The sequence below is a fragment of the Cyrtonyx montezumae genome, unplaced genomic scaffold, assembly GCF_038088225.1.
Source record: "Cyrtonyx montezumae isolate F1298 unplaced genomic scaffold, pur_monq_1.0 scaffold_3, whole genome shotgun sequence".
In the NCBI taxonomy this organism is placed as follows: Eukaryota; Metazoa; Chordata; class Aves; order Galliformes; family Odontophoridae; genus Cyrtonyx; species Cyrtonyx montezumae.
In genome coordinates, this window is record NW_027072034.1 from 103,074,445 (window position 1) to 103,093,647 (window position 19,203).

Here is a 19,203-nt window from a genome sequence, read left to right on the forward strand (position 1 = left end):
CTGTGCCATGAACAAAGCATAACAAAACACGATGAAAAGAGTGATGCAGGGACATTAGAGAAACTTCAAGAGTCACAGCAAGAAGCAGAAGAATTTAGAAGTCATAATTAGCTGCAACTGCTAAATTCAGAAGTCCACAAGGGAACAGCATGTAGCTTTGTCAGGGGAGGGTCAGCTGTGTGTTAGGAAAAGGTTCTTCACCAGAGGGTAGTGGGCATGGCCTCAAGCTGCTACGGTTCAAGAAATATTTGGACACCACTCTCACGTTCATGGTTTGACTTTGGGTAGTCCCATGTAGAGCTCGACTTGGTGGTCCTTGTAGGTCCCTTCCAACTTGGGAGATTCTATGATTCTATAGAGGGCTGTGGAGAGTTTCTCCTCTCCATTTCTCTCCTGTTGGAAAACAGAGCTTCTATGGAAACAGTGCTCACAGTACCAGAGACACTTCCTAGCACGGGGCCTGCTGTTTTCCAGCAGGGATTCACACAAACAACAGTTACGTGCTTCTGAGCAGCTCCTCAAGCACAAAGACCTACCTCCTGTGGCAGCTCCAGCTTGGAGCGGTCAGTTCCCTCCTTGGACTGCAGCCCCATCAGGTAGGGAACTGGAGCATCCAGAAAATGCAGAAGGGAGGCAGGAAGGATGGGAACATACACGTGCTGCCATTGAAATGGGAACAGAAGTGTAGTGATCCCCTCTGCCACCGTCATCAGGCGCTGGTAATCTAGGTGGGGGAAAGAAGAAGACATTGGATTACCTTCCTGCCTTCCACTTTTGAAATCGGGTTCACAAGGACAGCAGTGACAACACAGAAACCATATTCTGTATGGTAAGATGCTCTTTTGAAAATAAGACAGTATTGAAGTGTTTAAAAGCCTAAAGCATTACTTAATTCATCAAAACTCATTACCCCAAGGAAGAAACTGCTGAACATAAATATTCATATCTTATCTAGATCTGTTCCATCATTAAATTCATTTATTAAAAAGACACCAAAAATTCTCTCTAAAGTACAGGTTAATAATATTCTGATTCTATAAACGGCATACATTTTACAAGGAAAAAGGAGAAGAAAGGAAGTGAACATCAAGGAAACGCTGCAGTGAGGTTTTCTCACTTGCTCTTGCCTGCCTGCTTCTGCTGCAGTCACTGCTACTTCCAAGGCTGCAGTGTATTTTCCAAGAGGCTTACCCTGCTTACATTCCAGCAGAAGCTTATAGTCCCCAAGCATACAAAAAGACTGTTTTACAATAAAATCCAAAGAGAAGACCAAGGGAAATTCAGTTCTTAACACATTCCATATAGCTAGCATATTTTATTGTATAATTTTCACAAACCTGTATTTAATTCCGTAGTTTATTGCTTTGTAGTGTTGTGGTGCAGGTAAACCCATTGTGTGCTATCTTTCAAATTGAAATTTAATTAGGTCTAACTGAGCCATAAGAATATTTTATATATCAGCTTTTGGATAAGAGCAGATTATTTTTCAAATATTCATCTAGCAAGATGTAATTCCACTATCTACTTATTAATATAAATGAGGGAACTGAATTGAGAACACAGTGAATTAAAAATATATAATTATTCACACATTTAAATTAAAAAGATGGCCATCCTCATGACAAAGCTCAGACTGCAAATGACCCATCCAGAAACAAGTAACACTTGTGTCTTGTAAGCTCTTAAGGGCTGTGAAACCAAGTGATTGCTACTGCTCTGTATTACAGCATCTTCTGCATTAACAACTCCCCCTACATTTTTAAGAGCACAAAAGTACACCTGGCTCCTTTAGAAGCATTAAATAATCACGAAGAAGCAGCACGTCTCATTTAACACCACTGGCTGAAGACAGGAACGCTGTTCTGTGTAACCACAAGAAGAGTCACTCCTATTTTCCTACAGCCCCACAGACAGCTTTTGTGTGGACAGGATCCCAGCCTGGCTCCTCCTACTCCTGGACAAGCCAGCCTGACTTGCTGGCAGACAGCAGTGACAGCCGAAGTGCTGTTATCTGACACTGCTCCGCTTTTAGGAGGTCGCTGGGAAGATGAACTTGAATAAATATGTAAATTAAAACAACAAATTGCATAATCCTTTCTCCCTCCTGCTAGCACCTCTCTGTGGAAGACCAGCCTCCATCTGCAGGTCAGCTGGCAGGGCAGAAACATTTTTCATCTTGTCCTGCTAATAGCTAGTCATTCAGTTTTCAAAACCATTTTCATACAGGCAAGTCAGTCTCAAGGTTATACCTTAAAACCACTCCTAGCTGCAGATCAGCCACTTAGGAATCTCTCCCTTTGAAACTGTATGTAATTATTTATGCCTATTGCTCTTGTTGTGGAGCTTTCATACAGAATTAACTTACAACATCTGCTGCTGTCAAAGGAATGATGATATTTCGTACACATTCCATAACTCTGAAAGTTGTTAATGTTAAAACAAAACAAATACAGAAAACAGCATGTCTTAATAGGCACAAGATGACTTCAAGGTCTGCTCTGACCTACACGGCCATGTAGAAGAGTCTCCTGATCCTATCTCATCACCACTAGCAATCAGATGTCAATACCAATCTCACACATTGCCAGCTCATGTTGAATCTTTCATCGATCAGCCAGGCATTGCCTGCCATTGGATCCATGACAGCCTGGGTAGGAAAATGGATCTCTGATCCTAGTCTTGAGAGCTAGAACAGGAGGTTAGATTGTACACACAGGAAGTGTGGTTGGAGAAAAGACTGCTTGTTGAGCAGAGCACACAAATTAGCTGTTTCCCATTTACCCATCTGACAACAAGAAACACCCAGAAAAGATACAAAAAGTACAAAAACTGTCAGGGTGTTATCCACAAGAAATCAAAAACTTGGTGAGGAATGGCTAAAATCAAGCCAATTTCCTGAGGTGTGTAAAATCAATTCCTTCCTCCTCTCTTACTTCCATGGCTGTTTTTCTCTCTCCCTTTAGTGGCTATACCTGCTTCCCTCACCCTGCCCTCCTGGGACACCTTCTTCAGTACATGCAACACTGGCGAGTGCAGTACTTACAAGTTCTTCACATTCAGAGTTTAATCTCTCATTTATACAAGTCTTCCAAGAGAAACTGCTCAAGGAAGATAATCCCAGGACAAGTGGCCCCTGTAGCTTCTATTGCAACCACTGCCTCTCAACAGCTGCTTAGCAGGATTTGGCACAGGTCTGTGTCTCACACTTAACCTTCCTCCTGTGTAAAGAAGAGGGCAACAGAGCAGAGTTCAAAGAGCCTGGATCCAATGCCTTCTTCTGGCAGCATCTGCTGGGGGCCCTCGGCCAAGACTCTGCATCTCACTTCCTTGTGCAGGGAAAAAAACTGCAGTGTGGACCTGCTCCAGCACGGGTCAGCAGTTCTGCTGTGTGTGTGTGCCACATTTCAGCATTGTGAAGTTGTGGAAATACTCAAGGGGATCACAAGTTACAGCGCAGTGCTTAAACGACAAGCCCAGAAAGATTCCAGTGTAATTATGGGTCACTATTTTGTTTGGAAATGATTTCAGAATTTGAACATAAACTCACTCTAAGTGTTCTTTTCTGACAGAGGGCAACCTTTGGCAAATACTTGGACTTGCTGATTCTTCATCATATAATAAAAGGCCAACAACCAAGCAGAATGATATTACAACAGACACAGCACATGCAAAAATATCTGTCCCAAAGAACTTACAGTTTAAACACAGTTTGCTGAAAAAAAACCCAGAAGTGATCCTACTCCTTTCATTTTGCAGACTGGGTATAGGAACTCTGAGATGTTGTCCTGTCACTGCCTGCCCTTGTAAGAAGTCTCTCCCTATCTTTCCTGTAGGCTCCTTTCAGGTACTGGAAGGGTACTATAAAGGTCTCCTCGGAGCCTTCTCTTCTCCAGGCTGAAGAGCCCCAGCTCTCTCAGCCCGTCCTCTTAGGGGAGGTGCTCCAGCCCTCTGATCATCTTGGTGGGGCTCCTCTGGACCTGCTCCAACAACTCCATGTCTTCTTATGTTGAAGACTCCAGAACTGGATGCAGTATTCCAGGTGGGGTCTCATGAGTGCAGAGTAGAGGGGCAGATTCACCTCCCTTCACTTGCTGCTCACACTTCTCTTGATGCAACGCAGGATATGTTTGGCTTTCTGGGCTGCAAGAACACATTGCCAGCTCATGTTGAATCTTTCATCAATCAGCACTCCCAAATCCTTCTCAGGGTTGCTCTCAAGTCATTATCTGCCCAACCTGTATCTGGGCTTGGGATTGTCCTGTTCCAGATGCAAGACCTTTCACTTAGCCTTGCTGAACTTCCTGGGATTGGCATGGGCTCACGTCTCAAGCCTGCCCAGGTGCCTCTGGATGGTGTCCCTTCCCTCTAGCATGTCAACTGCACCACTCAGCTTGGTGCCATCTGCAAACTTGCTGAGGGCGCACTCGATCCCACTGTCCATGTCACCTACAAAGATGTTAAGTAGCACCAGTCCCTGAGGAATGCCACTCATCACCAATCTCTACTTGGACACTGAGCGGTGGACCACAACTCTCTGAGTGCAACCATGCAGACAATTCCTTATCCACCAAGTAGTTCATCCATCAAATCCATTTTTCTCTAATCTGAGGACCAGGATACCATGTGGGACAGTGTCAAATCAATGAACCTTAATGAATAAGAGCTAATTCTTCGATGGGAAATGCCTGACCCAGCTTTAAAACACCCTTGTGACTAATAGCTTTTTCATATGCTACCTTTTCAGTCAAAGTATTACGAGTTCAACATCTATGTTTGTAATGAGGTATGGATTAGCTGAGTCAGGTATATTGAAGAAACTGGAAAATAAAGATTACTGTTTTGCTTTGAGCTCTGAATGTGAGTCACCAACAACCATGAGACCTGTCTGGTGACTTGCTACCCTCAGATCTGTGATGTTTTATATATAGCACTCTGCAGATGAAAAAGGAAATCTGAAATTCATATCTGAGAGAAAAACTGTTTATGAAAGCAAAGGTTTTCAAATCAGAACTCAAAAGATTCTCAGAAGCAATACACATAAATCTCTCAGACCTCAGAGTGCCCTAGAATCTTCCATATCATAGAATATATCATAGAATCGCTGAATCTTGGACTCATAGAATGGATTGGGCTGAAAGGGCCCATAAAACCTTTCCAGTCCAAGCCCCCTGCCATGGGCAGGGTTGCCAGCCACTAGATCAGGCTTCCCAAGGCCCCATCCAAGCTGGCCTTAAGGGATGGGGCACCTATAGCTCCTCTGGGCAGCCTGGACCAGTGCCTCACCACACTCTGAGAGAAAAATGTCTAATATCTAATCTAAATCTCTCCTTTTAGTTTAAAACTGTTCCCTATTTTCCTGTCACTTGTTCCACCTTGTCTTTGCCCATGTAAAAAAGCCAGCCTTACTTCTGTTTATAAGCTCTTGCGTCTGTCTCGTACATTGAGGCAGTGATGGCTGACACGTAAGGTCAGGTGACTTTCAGGAGATGAAACATGAAACGCATGTTCACTTCAGGAAACATTTATTTGCCATAGGAATTGACGTACTGCCTTCAGAGAAAGAACATCAGCAGCTTGGAGACACAGAGATGTAGCCTGCACAGTTGTAGGGAAATGACCCATCACTGTTTTCCATCTCAGGCACAGAGGGGTGGCATACAAGTTGCACGATAAAAGCAGAGCAGAAATTTATGTAGATTTGAGAGTACATATTTTCTTAAACAGGATGATTGAAACAAGTCTGCATTTAATTGCATAAACCAAGAATTAGACCCTCAGACTGCAGGTCAGCTCTGCATAAGAGAAAACAACCCAAGCTCAATATTCACTGAGGCCAGTTTCTCCTATTTTCCCCTCACTAGCGAGAGCTTAATGGAAAAAATCACTTCCACTTCAATACGTTTCCATTTATACCATTTATCTGTGTCACAGACAGCAGTTCAGCTTAAATCAGTTTATGATTAAGAGCTACCTTAAGAATTAATTCACAGGAAAACTTGAATCAGCTCTGCTCCTAGCACAGCTAAGCCTCCAAAAGCTGGGCATGAGCCTGCGTCAAGCTGAGAGTACAGCAGCAGATGTGTGACAACATGGGAAGCTCCTGCCTCAGCCCAGCTGGCAGCGGCCCTAGTCCAGGTATGCTCAGGCAGCAGTAGGGCAGAGGGTGCAGGCCCCACATGTGCTGTCAAGGGCAGCCTAAATTAGCTACTGCTCCTGCTTTTGATCTGTGGGGGAAACAATAATAATCCAACACTGGACATATTTCCTTGTTCAGGACTGTTCATTATTATTATCTGGGATTTTCTGCATGTGGACAGCATGTTGGCCGTGAGGCAGCAGTGTGCCCTTGTGGCACAGCAGGTCAGTGGTATCCTGGGGTGCAATGCAAAGAGTGTGGCCAGTGGGAGGTGATCCTGCCCCTCTGCTCTGCACTGGTGAGGCCTCATCTGGAATGCTACATCCAGATGTAGAGTCCTCAGTACAGGAGAGACACAGACCTGTTGGATAGCATCCACAGGAGGGACACAAAAATGATCCCAGTGATGGAACATGTCTCCTATGAGGACAGGCTGAAAGTTGGAGCTGTTCAGCCTGGAGAAGAGAAGGCTGAGAGGAGATCTTATCAATGTGTCCAAAGAGTGGGAGTCAAGTGGAGGAGCCAGGCTCTTTTCAGTGGTTCCCAGCAACAGGGCAAGGAGCAATGGGCACAAGCTGGAACACAGGAAGTTCCAATATGAACACAAAGGGGTCAGCACTGGAACACGCTGTCCAGAGAGGTTGTGAAGTCTCCTTCTTTGGAGGTATTCAAAACCTGCCTGAATATTTTCCTGGGGAACTCTCAATCTACTCAAGGGAACGTGCTTTAGCAGGAGGTTGGACTAGATGATCTCCAGAAGTCCCTTTCAAACCCCACAATTCTGTGATTGTGATGCTTGGAATGCAAAGTCCTAATTCAGCTTTTTTTCTTTCCTGTTCTTAAATGCAGAGAAGTTTTGTAATGGGAAATATTAAGATCAAATTTTAAAAAGTGGTCAAGTGACAGATTGTGTGTGTGCAGCAATAAAGGCAGTTAAATCTTCCTCTACACTTCATTACTAACAGGAGCGAGGCTGTAGAACAAGGCTGTACTAGCAGCTCACCTTGCTCGCAGCTGCTTAAAAAATGTTTGGCTGATCAGGCTGAATTGGCTTCTGTAACAAAACAGAGTGACTTGAAGTTGAAAAACAATTTTTCTTTGCTCTGATGGTAAAAGTCAAGGGGACATTTGATTCTTTGGGTCACACTACTCATCTCTTTTCCTGAAAAGCAAGCATTGTGGTCTCCTATGACCATGGTGCTGCTGAAACCCCAGATATGGATCTCTATCACAACATAGACACATTTTGCCCTCATGTGAATTGTTCAGTACTAGCTCTGCAATGGTTTCCTATAGATTCTGATGAATATCGGTGTGGAGTGGGACTACTTAGATAGGGAATAGTGGAGAACAAAGACTTTCTGCATAACTCTTTGGTGTTAAAATACTCTAACAGGCAAACCCATCAGTCATGTATTTGTTTCAAATAATCTCACCCAAAACAGTCTTCACACGAAAGATCTTTCAGACACAACCTTTTTCTAGGGCACATCTACATATAAGCATAGTCATTTCAACTACGATTCCTACAACTTGAAGAAAAATAATGCAAAGAATGCTTCAATCTTTGAGGAGCAATTACTCAAGCCCTTTGAAAAACAGCTTGGGAAATGCTTAAAATTATAATGAGTAGAAATAGCCTAAGCTGTAAGAAGTTTATCTTTGTCTCATCCACATTCCCTCTCATGTTTAAATCCCTAGGAAGGCAGGCATACGGATGGATTGCTGAGGTTTCTGTAGAGCCTGTGATTTAATTCATCTCTCCAGCAGACATCTCATGCCAGTAGCATTTTGTTACCGATCCCTGGGAAACTGTGGCAGCTATCGCACACTGTTATTAACTTGGACACTGCTGGAAGCCTGGACATTCACAATACCATTACATTGCCAGAATCACATGGGAAAGCTGTGGTCTGAATAAAATAAAGGGCACTTGCAAAAGTATTAATTTTTAAGATTGAGTAAACCACAATAAAACTAAGTACAACAGCAAATCTGTTTCATAAAGGAAAAACTGTAAACTCAAGTTTACACAACACTAGCTGTGTGCTACACCATGTGCCTTGCTTAGAAATAAGCATGACTATTTGTATCAGCTTTTTCTAATTTATTTGGAGTCTCGAGGTCTCTTGAAAGTCATAGGAATACATCATAATCCCAGCTATAATTTTTAGAGGATGAAGTTTAAGAGGCTGCAATACAAAAACTTCACCCCATAGAACTGCAGAGAAAAAATATTTAAACTTCCCCTCCAGTTTTGAAATGCCCAGTGTTAAAATTTGACGCTATTTAAAATATTCTCCATACCCAGGAAGCTGTAGCCTGAAGCCACTGGTGTTCTGCTTCCAGAGCCTCCAGGCACAGCTTCCAGCTTCACAAGCCAAATCTGGCACTTCCAGCAGTCTGCTGCATCTACCTACTGAAAACAACTAGAGTAAGCCCATGGAACTCCGTGTTACCTCCAACAGAGTTAAGGACTTGGCTTTTTTTTTTAACCTGCTTTGGCAGGGGGGTTGGACTAGATGATCTGTAGAGGTCCCTTCCAACCCTTACAATTCTGTGATTCTGTGACTTTTTGTCCTGCAATTGATAGTGCAAGCACAGGTCTCTGCTAGTTCTTACCTGTCCTATCTTTGTTCAAGTTTTGCTCTAATACCGCTACAGTACAGTTTGACAAGATGCTTTGTGTCTTGAGATTGAAATACTTTGGTCACAGTGGCTTTTGCTCTAAAAGAACACAATCCTCCACACCAGTTCCCAAGTTGTGGTTCATAAATGCCACAGTGACAGTTCTGCAGCACTAGACTGCTTTAAAGTTTAAATCATAAGCCAGAGACAAATAGAAGACTAAGGTAGTTGCCTGCAGCCCAAGAAGTCTGGGAATCAAGGAGCTTAAGAGAACAAGCCCATCGTAGTCTCTCAGTCCTTTAGTTCAATCACCATAGCTGCAAAATGAAGTTACAGTCCACAGCAATCCCTTCTTTTGAACAACAAATGGGATAAATCAAATCCATAAAACACCACGAACAGAGTCACTAGATACCAAGTTGACTGCAGCAGCCACAGCACAAATACCTCCCAATTGACCCTTACACTCTCGTATCATGCTGGGAACATGTTCAGGGCAATCTGGAGAAAGTCACCCAACACCCTCACCTCCTCTCTCACTTACGTGCCTTTGTTCAGGCTGCTGGAAACACTATTCTTCAGCTACATGGCTAGAAATAAACTTTTTCATCCTTAATTCCTTATTCACTAAAAAAAAAAAAAAAAACACTCCAGAAAAGCCAGTACCACTTCTGTGTAACCCTCCTGCCAGTCCTTTGCTGCTTAACACTCAACTCTGTCAGTGAACAGGTGCACCTTCACCTGAACACCATCCTTTCCACTGGCAGCCCACTACCCGAGGTTGCTTATAAAGCTAAGATTTAAAGCCAGTAGAATTTGGAGCTCTGGCCAGCTGTTCCCACTGTTTGTGGTTTTCAAAGCTCTCTCTTTCCCAGCCTCAAAATGTAATCTGCCTTTAGAATGCAGATGTTCTGTGAGAAGTTTAAGGTCCTCAGCAGACAGCCAGCACACTTATTCCATGGTCAGGGTTGCACAACCATTTATGTTCTCAACCAATTGTCAAAAAATAGTCCTTATTCTTTAAAAGACGAACACATTTCTTGGCAAGCTTGAATGAAAGCTTCCTTCCAACATGGCCAGGGGAACCATAAGAAAAAAAAGCCAGCTTACTTTTCCCACATATGTTAGCAGCTCACTCACTGAAATAGCTTGGTGAGTTGAAGCAGGTTTTGGCTTAGGGCTCTGATGTCTCACGTGCTGTACAGCAGCGTTACAGTGAACTCTGACTTTGGGTTAATGATGCCTTCTGGTTGAAATCACACCCTGTGGACACAAGACTATCTTCTCCTAATCTCCTGTTGAATTTAGGAAGGCTTCAGTAAGGCCCAGACCACTGGAAACAGTCCTGTGAGTCCATTCTCTTTAAAGCAGAAAGGGAAAGAAGGATAAATCTGCAATTTTGTTTCATTCATTACTTCCTTTCATGTTCTGACTTTGAAAGAACTTGGGGTTAAGAAAGCATTTCTCCCTGATGGATCTTAAAGCTTAGAGAAGCGATTTCAGTAATACCTAGCCCAGTTATATCTCAAAAAGGGGAAGGCTGTTTTGTTTTCTCTTACAGGAATGGCAAGAATGACATTTAGAAGCAGTTGCAGTGCACCAGCCAAGAGCTCAGCTATCAGGCTAAGCCAAAACCACTGCTTTGCACTTGACTCCACTCTGTATTCCTCACCTTTGGGAACCAGCTTTACGATGCTATTTACATAACAAAAAGTGCTTCCCTAACACATCTACCCAAGTGCTTTTCCCCATGCTCCATCAGGATGGCTCTATATTGGATAAGGAGATGAGTGTCATTTCAAGGATATCTCCAGATTCACCAGAAGAGGGAAAGGAAAAAAAATGGAATTATGGAGGGTAGAGATGATTAATTCTCACTATTTTCCTCTTAAAACAAATGAAAAAAAAAAAAACCCAAACAACCCGAGACCAAAGAACAACCTGCAGTGGAAACAAAAACAAGTAAACCCTTGTATTACGGCCAATAATCAGAAGACAACACTTACTATCGAATTTCTGGGGGAGACACTCTGAGAGCTGAGTCAAAAATATTTAATGGATATTTTGTACCTGTCTCGAGGACTATTACAAAAGTATTGAACACACAGGTGCTCTCCATCTGCACAGAATTCTACTACAATCTGACAAGCAGGGGATTTTTCTTTTTCTTTGGTGTGGTTTTTATTTTTTTTTTTCTTTTTCTTCTTTTTCTTTTTTTCTTTTTTTTTTTTTTTTTTGCTAATACTACTGGCTTACACTAAAAACTTCAGTTTTCAGTGAGTTCACAGGCAAGGACCAAGGTGAGAATGATAAGCAGGGATGGGGAGACACTTCAGTAGTATAGCTGCTCAGCACTGAACTCCATTGTCAGGTGACACAGGCTGCACAAATCAAGGAAGAAAGAGGTAAGCATCCACACACAGGAACAGAAGGGAGGGGAGAAGCAGCCTAATCAAAACTAACAGCAGGATTTCTGCTCACACTTCAAACTGAGAGCAGCTAAAGCCCTTCATTTCTGGTTCTTGAAAGCAAACCCCTGGAGTCTGTGTGGAGAAGTGCTCCACAAAGAACAGACAACCCTTTGAATTCACTCATCTTCAGAACTATCCTCCTTCCACTTCCCCCAGCATTTTTCCATTCTGAGTTCTGTATTCATTGGTATTATCTTTACATGCTTACTGACCTTTTCTTTTATATGATAAAACCAAGTGTTCACTTTTGGAGCCTGAAGTTCATTATCCCAAACCACCCATTGTACACTGTTTTCAATTTCAAGCTCTCTGGTTTTTGAGATGTTGCTTGAACCACATCTCTTGAGAAGACTATGTATGCATCACCTTTTCTCATTTTTATTAGAATTTACTCATACCTCCAAGCTTCATATTGTTCGTTGTAGTCTGACCGAGCATTCTCCCCCAGACCTCTTCTCGAAAGCACATTTGAATAGTTTAGGATCACAGAAGCAACTTGGGAACCAAAATAATTGGGCAGGCATCCAGTGAAACTTAACGAAACCTATAAAAAGCCTGGACATCCCCTTGAAAGTCGTCAGGAAACTAGAAGTTGATTTGTTTCTTTGTTGCGATGCATACTGGTGCAACAGTCACAGCATAGTGCCGTAAGCTCTTGGGCCAGACTCAACCACCAATACACAGCAAACAACAATGGGGAGTAAAACCTCAGAGCATGCCCAGCGCTAGCTACAGGTTCCCAAAACTTGCAGCAGAGTATTACAGAAAGAAAACCAGAAGAGAAAAGGTAGGAGCCAGGTTTCCTAAAACTCACTGGCACACTGCAGTGTGTACAGGCTCTGTGCAAGCAACCGTTGCCAGCACAGCTAGCCTTTGCCAATTGCAGTTGTAAACATCTCGAAAATAAGCACCAGCAATCTTGTCATAAAGTATTTCACTCAGGACCCGTCCCCACTCAAATCCAACACAGCAGTAAACCTTCAGCCTCCAAGTGCTAAAAAACTATCCATGCTCTAACCAGAGCATATCCCATCGCACAGGACAAAAGAAGCCTTGCTGAATTTCAATATGCTGCTGAAAGTTCAAAATGAAAGCAGTAGAAGTGTTTCCTCCAAGATGTATTGCTTTCTGCTGGTATTTTTGCAGAAGTTAGGATTAGTTTCATGCTGTCCTGCAGCATGATCAAGGGCAGTGTAAGGATGATAATTAAGTGAATTCTATTGCTAGCTGTCACAAGTGATAAATACGATGCATAATTAAACAAGCGGCACCTAGACTGCCTGGAGGAAACAATTACTTAGTGCTTTCATTAGGACAGCCTCATTTCTCTCACATTTTTTCATTATGTACTTGTTTTTAACAAATCTGCTGAAAACCAGTGACATTATCAACACCCATGAGTGCAGCTGCCCATGAACTGCCTAGTGGGAGCAGACCCACGCGTATCACTGAATGAATTCCCACCTTGCGAGTACAGGAGGATCTGCATCTCCAGCAGAACACAGGTGAAAACCTGGACCAGGTTCTCCAGCCCCAGCAGCTCGAAGACTTCCCGCAGTGGGTAGTCGGAGAGTGGCAGCTCATTGGGCCCAGGTCGCTGGCAGATGATGGGCTCATAAACCCCATAAAACTTCAGCGACCGGCCTGGGGGTGGCAAGGGCACCTCGTAGAGTATGTTGTGGATGTAGCTCTCCAGGGGCAGCGGTGGTGGCTGCTGGGAGGTAACCGCCTTGTACAGCTGAACCAGGAACTTCTTGCAGGCTTGCATGAAGGGCAGAGGGGTGATGAGACATATGCACTTGGAGACATAAAGTGTGTCCCTGCTGATGTCGTAGGAGTTGTATCGCTGGAGCTTGGCGAGGGAAGTGGCATCGCCTTCATCAATGCTGCTGGCCAGGGAGTCCATGCTGCATGAGGAGGAGGCGCAGACACTGCTGTACTGCTCAGCATTGTGCATCTGGTACAGCGTCTGCATGGCCGTGCAGATCTGCTTGCTCGTGACCTCCTCGTAGAAAGTGAGCACAAACCCGTAGGTACGAGAGCCATCTTCTCTGGTGATTATGAATGAGTGGAGCTGTGGATCTCTGTTGTCAGCCTGTGTTCTGAAAGACAGCCCTTTGGGCATACACAGCTGAGGAAGAGATAAAAGCAACGGAGTTATTTAAGTTACGATCTTATTTTGTTACCTTTGCTTTATGGGCGCTTTTCTTTCTTCCACTGCATCATAACAAACTATATGTTATTAAACACAGTCCTTCTGAAAGGCAGCCCAAGAACAAACAGCCTAAACCAGGTGCTACTTAAAAGAACAGAGAATCATGACTGAAGAAAACAAGCCTCAAAATCACCCATCTATTAAGTCATTATGACTTATCTTCCTTACAACCATGTAGCATTTGCCTCTTTTATTTAAGCAGCATAGGAAGACATTCAGCTCTGTTCTCACTTGCATATATTGTGCTCATAGTACTTTAAAACCAAGTTATGCAGAATTCTTGTAATTCACTGATCTTCACTGATTTTCTTATAAGAAAATAAAGCAGCTGATGGACAGCTATCACATTTACTTTTCTCTGAAAGTACTACAAAACAGCTTAGACTGGGAGAAGGAAGAAGCAGAAAAAAAGTAATCTATGAAAACCTCAGTTTTGACTGACCACTCAGCAAAATATTTTGCAGTGATTACACTGTGCTGGGTGTTTCTTTGAAGCATAGCTCTGGTGATAACTTCAGGCATTTTTCCAGGCATTCCTCAGCAATTCTATCAGCTACCTAATACATGGCAACAAGTATCCAGTAAAACATGCTGGAATATGCACAAACACAAAACTTTTTACATTCTGAATTAGTCAGAATGCTTACAAACAAAGCTTCCTTCATATCTTCTATCTGAAGAAAAGGAGAGATGAGAGAATAACCTTTCAAAATGCTCCTGCTGTTCCATTAGGTAACACTAGAGCACAGCTGTCAAAAATGCAGTGAGACTCCACTCGACTGAGCACTTCCCCTCACATCTCATCCTGACCAGGAGTAATTTCCTCTCATGGTGAAATAGGTCTAGAGAAAAAATTATACGTGCCTAGCTACATCCTACCCTGAACTTCACAAGCATACCTGGCACAGACCACTCAGTGGCCTGATGAAGTCAGGACAAGCCCAGCTAGCATTCAGGCAGGGCACCCAGGTTCACTTCACAACACACGAGCAAGGCCCTAAGTAACCGAGGACACCTTCCATATATTGCTCTAAAAGGTAACACACAGAGCAATAAATGGCCTCCACTTAGCAGAAGGATTGAGTTCAACTGATGGGCTTTGCTGATGAAGACCACAGAACTGCAGACCGAACCATTTCTGAACAACCACCACATTTTCATAGTTCTTACTGAGGCATTTACAGCTATGACGTGGTGATGGCTGTGCTGAAGTTCTCCAATAAGGAAAACCTTTTGGTTTACACTTCAGTTTATTTTTTTTTCCCACACAATAAATATCCCAACCTCATTTGTTAGCAGGCTTGCTAATAAAAATTGAGAAAATAAAAATGTGAGCTTCCAACATTGTCTATAGCCTTATCGAATCTGTTTGGTCTGAAATCATAGGTTTTAATCTCTGCACTATAAGTCACAGATCATATTTTCTTTGCGTTATGAAAAAAATACATGGATAACCAAATGATATGTACTGGTGCACACAAGAAAGGATAAAAGCACCAAGGAAGTTCAGATCACCTGAAACAATTGTTAAATACATTTCCTACATGTCTTAAACATTCTTCCCTCCTTCCTGATATACTCATTGCACACACACAAAGGAACTCTCATCCATTAAGTTCTCGACACAGCTCAGCATGTGCAGAATATCAATATTTTAAGTTCCTGGCTGCAAATCCTGGCAAAGAGAATGCTAGGTTTGACCTCAAAGAAGGCACGGGGAAAGCAAGAAAAGATGGGAGAGCACTGAGGCAAGGGAATGACCAAGAGCCACTTAAGCTGCTAAGATCAAAAGGAATGACCAGTGCGCATTTCCAAGTGATGCAGAGAGCTTCACATTCACAGCTAATGCATGAAAACTTTCATCTTGGTGCCTTGGACATCATTCGCTCCATCATGGCTGTGTTTGCTATATATGCCACAGTGAAGTGTTGACAAAAAGCATTTTGGCTATGTTTTCTGTGTACAACACAGAGAACTATTCAAGATTACTGACCCAAGGATTGGATTTTCATTTTCAGAGCATTTCACTATTTACAAGAATACTTAAACATATCTATCAGTGGGAAAATGGGAATTATAACTTGCTTGTATGAGGCTGATAATCAACACTGCCTGAACAAAAAACAAAAGGAAGCTGTACAAAGCATGACAAAAAGTTAATCAATTAATCAATACCTCCTTTCTAGAATTGATGAGCAGGAGATGTTTTTTTTTCCCTTAGACACAGAAGCACACAGGCAGGGCATGTATGCTGTAATCCCTGTAATCACCTATTTCAGATATTCCTAAAACAAAGGCTCCCCCTGGACCCATCAGCACGATTCACCTCTTCTCCATTAGATCCTCTATTTCACTTTGTAAGCCTATGTATATTTCTCATGCTTCCAATGTGCTGCACTCATCCAATCTGAGCTGTGGGTGAGGGATTGGATGGAGGCAGGCTTTTCTTTGTATTAAACCTTGTTCTTTCAAAAGTAACCTGCAATTATTTTATTTCAGTAGATGAAATTTTAAACAGAGAATGCTTCCTTGGACTCCAGGAATGTATGCGGTTATTTACATACCTACAAGGACTAAAGTAGGAGTATTAGTTCCTAACAATTTCACAGTTGCTCTGTACTGAGACCTTCGGTTTGGTATGAGAGATAACTCACAGAATGGTCACAGAAGATAGCATGTGACAGTAGGCAGGGATAATCACTGGGAGCAGTGGGGGGGGGGGGAATAAATATTTCCCTATTAAATAGAACTCTGCATACTTTAAAAGAGAGCAAAAAATGACTTGCAGGCAGAGTGATTTCTCAGGACTTCAGGGGGTTATTTTTAAAGTGACAGGATGGTTTCAAAAGGCAATTGAAATTCCCAAGGCATCCAGCAGTGCCGAGTTCTCACAAGTTAACCTTCAAGGATTTATGCATTTTCTCTGAGAAAAATTGCTTCTGGAAACTCACATAAAGCAAACACATAGGCAGAACTAATACAGCAAGGCAAGATCAGAAAGGCCAATAATTGCCTCAAGGGATTCTGTGGAGGTGGATATTACTTTAAATGATGTTTAAGATCAAAACAATAAAGAAGTTTTCCAAAAGATGATCTAAAAGACCATTAAATACTACTGCTGTTAGTAAATGCTTTTTTTCTTCCCCTCCAAAGACACTGCAAATGAAAGCTGTGTTCTTCAGCTATTTGATTTCAGCTGAACGCACCTTGTTCAATTATTTCATTTTAATAGTTCTCTTGTTGCTTTTGGTATTCCATTTTTGTCTGACAATGTGATCATACTTCATGAATACAAGACATTTTCAATGCGAGGGACAAATAATGCAACAATTCCACGCTTTCATATTCCTACTGCCCAACCTCATCACTCCTCCTCCTCCTCTCTGATCATCCTTAATTCAGAGGCAGAACTAAAAGGCAGAAATAGCCTCAGCAGTTATCATCATCCTAACTGTGCTTGTCAAGCATCGTTCTGATTGCTCTGTGCCTTCTGTGTATGCAAAGTAGTACAGAGACCAACACAAATATCACACCATCTCCATCAGAGCACATTTGGAAGCAGAGAGCAGAAATTCTCAGCTGTCAGTGGGCAGAGTGATTGATACTGGCCTCAGGCTCTTCTCTGCCTTTCTACACAACTGCAGTGCCATTGTGCCAGCTCTCAGTGTCAGTGCTACCTCTTGCTCCTGTGATTTCATGTTAAACATTGTCACAATAAAAACAAAACAATTCTGTGGAAAGTAAAATTATCTTTGGAGGTTTTCAGACCTTCACGATTGCAGAGAAGTTTCAAAATATGAACTAAATGCCATTCAGACTGCGTTTCCAAAGGCCATTTTATTGTGGTTTTTGCATGTTCACCAGGTCTCCATTAGTCCAGGAGATTCTCCTGATCTCATTTCTGCACCAGAAGCTGAAGCTAATTCTAATTTGAAAAATTAGAAATACCCTCCTCAAATCTGAAGCACATTTGAACTCGACGGGGGGGAAGGGCTTCCCTAATTACCCTATTTTAGTTAGGCCAAACACATTTTTTTAAAACAAATGAACTTGGATGGACTTAGTTTTAACTATACTACATCAACTGCTCACTTTTAAGTTATAAAAACAAATATTATTTTCCGTCCTGGGAAGCTTAACTTACTAAATGAAAGAAGATTTAGATTAGATGTCAGGGGAATCTTTTTTTTCACCTGAGAGTGGTGAGGTGCTGGAACAGGCTGCCCAGAGAGGTTGTGAATGCCCTGTTCTGGATGTGTTTAAGGCCAGGTTGGATGGGGCCCTGGGCAACTCAATCTAGTACTTGATCTAGCAGTTGGCAACCCTGCCTGTGGCAGTTGGGTTGGAACTTGATGATCTCTGAGATACCTTCCAACCCAAGGTGCTCTATGATTCTGTGAAATGACAATAATCTGTTGCTTTTGTCAGGAGACAGTCTTAACATGTGCTTTGATGATTTTGGAAACATCCTTTGAATATAAACTCTTTCAGAAAATTTCCAGTGGTCTTTTAATTCTCACTGCCTCTATAGAAAACTCCAGGAACTGTTTTCTCTTCTATGAACAGGTCTTGAGACTTAGACACTCAGACAAACTTACAGATTCAGCTATAAGGAAAGATGTAGAGAGGCTGCATTGGTGCAAAGGTACCATTAAAAGTGATTGCCTGACAAAAGATTTCTCTCTCCCTTTTTATATATGGAACATCACATTTTTTTTTGCACAGAAAATTTTCACATGAATATTAGTACCTTAAGACTTCCTTGTTTTGTCTCCTTCCCATCTGATGTTGGACATTAGGATATTCCTAATATTTTTTCCAGAAAGACAAGTCAGGCCCTGACACAGACTGCCCAGGGAGGTGGTGGAGCCACCGTCCCTGGAGGTGCTCAAGAGACATGGAGATGTACCACTTAGGGATGTGGTTTAGTGGGCAATAATGGTAGTAGGTAGATGGTTGGACTGGATGATCTCGGAGGTCTCTTCCAATTTTAATGATGACTACACCCCTCTCAGCCAGTCACTATGATGGAGGTTAGATCTATTTCATCACACAGTAGATTTACTTAGAAATTGGGAGGTAAATACAGAATTTCTTTTGTTTTGCCTGAAAGCATTGTGCATTTTCACAGTATCTTCCTCTACAGCAGTTAAAGCAGAATGCCTAATGGGGGCACTTAGTCCCAGCAGAAGATCCCTACTGACCACAATAGGAGTGCTCTGTTGTAAACAACCCAGGAACCACTTTAGAGTTGAAACTGTCAGTAAACAGCTTAAGAATTTCTTTACCTACCATGTTGACAGCATCCTGGTCAAAGGGGTTCCACTCAATGTTCTGAGGATAATGGGCCAAAACCTTGGACTTGAAGGTTCTCCTTAAAGGACTCTGATCAAAATTCTCTCCTAGAAAAAAAATGAAGAAATAATGACTTGAGCCAACAGTGAGCCTTCAGAGAGAGCTGGTCTGGCTAGCTTTCATTCACTTCATTTTTTTTTGTCAAAAGTGCATTTTCCCAACAGAGGTACTCTTCTGAAGGAGAAACAGATAAAATTCACATTTAGTGTAATCATACCCTACTTTCCCACAAAATCTTAGTATAGCTCAGTATTTACTGCATAACAGTGTACTGTAAGAAGAAAAATCACCGCTGGAGTTTTATAGAAAAAGACCCTACCATCAACCAAATCTCCATCTTTCTCTATAGGTTTAGTAGCAAGAGATGGCTTTACTTAGGTGCTAAAAGAGCATTTTCT

General features: G+C 42.3%; 1 protein-coding gene across 1 annotated transcript in view; it reads right to left on the bottom strand.

Annotated features, from left to right (window-relative positions):
- Window positions 1-19,203, bottom strand: part of DENND5B (DENN domain containing 5B) — a 104,444-nt gene that overhangs the window by 38,537 nt on the left and 46,704 nt on the right. Inside the window, exons 2-4 of the mRNA XM_065742638.1 lie at window positions 18,743-18,852; window positions 12,700-13,366; window positions 537-724 (exon numbers count right to left, since the gene is read on the bottom strand). Of these exons, the coding sequence (XP_065598710.1) occupies window positions 537-724; window positions 12,700-13,366; window positions 18,743-18,852 (965 nt within the window). The remainder of the gene's footprint in view (window positions 1-536; window positions 725-12,699; window positions 13,367-18,742; window positions 18,853-19,203) is intronic.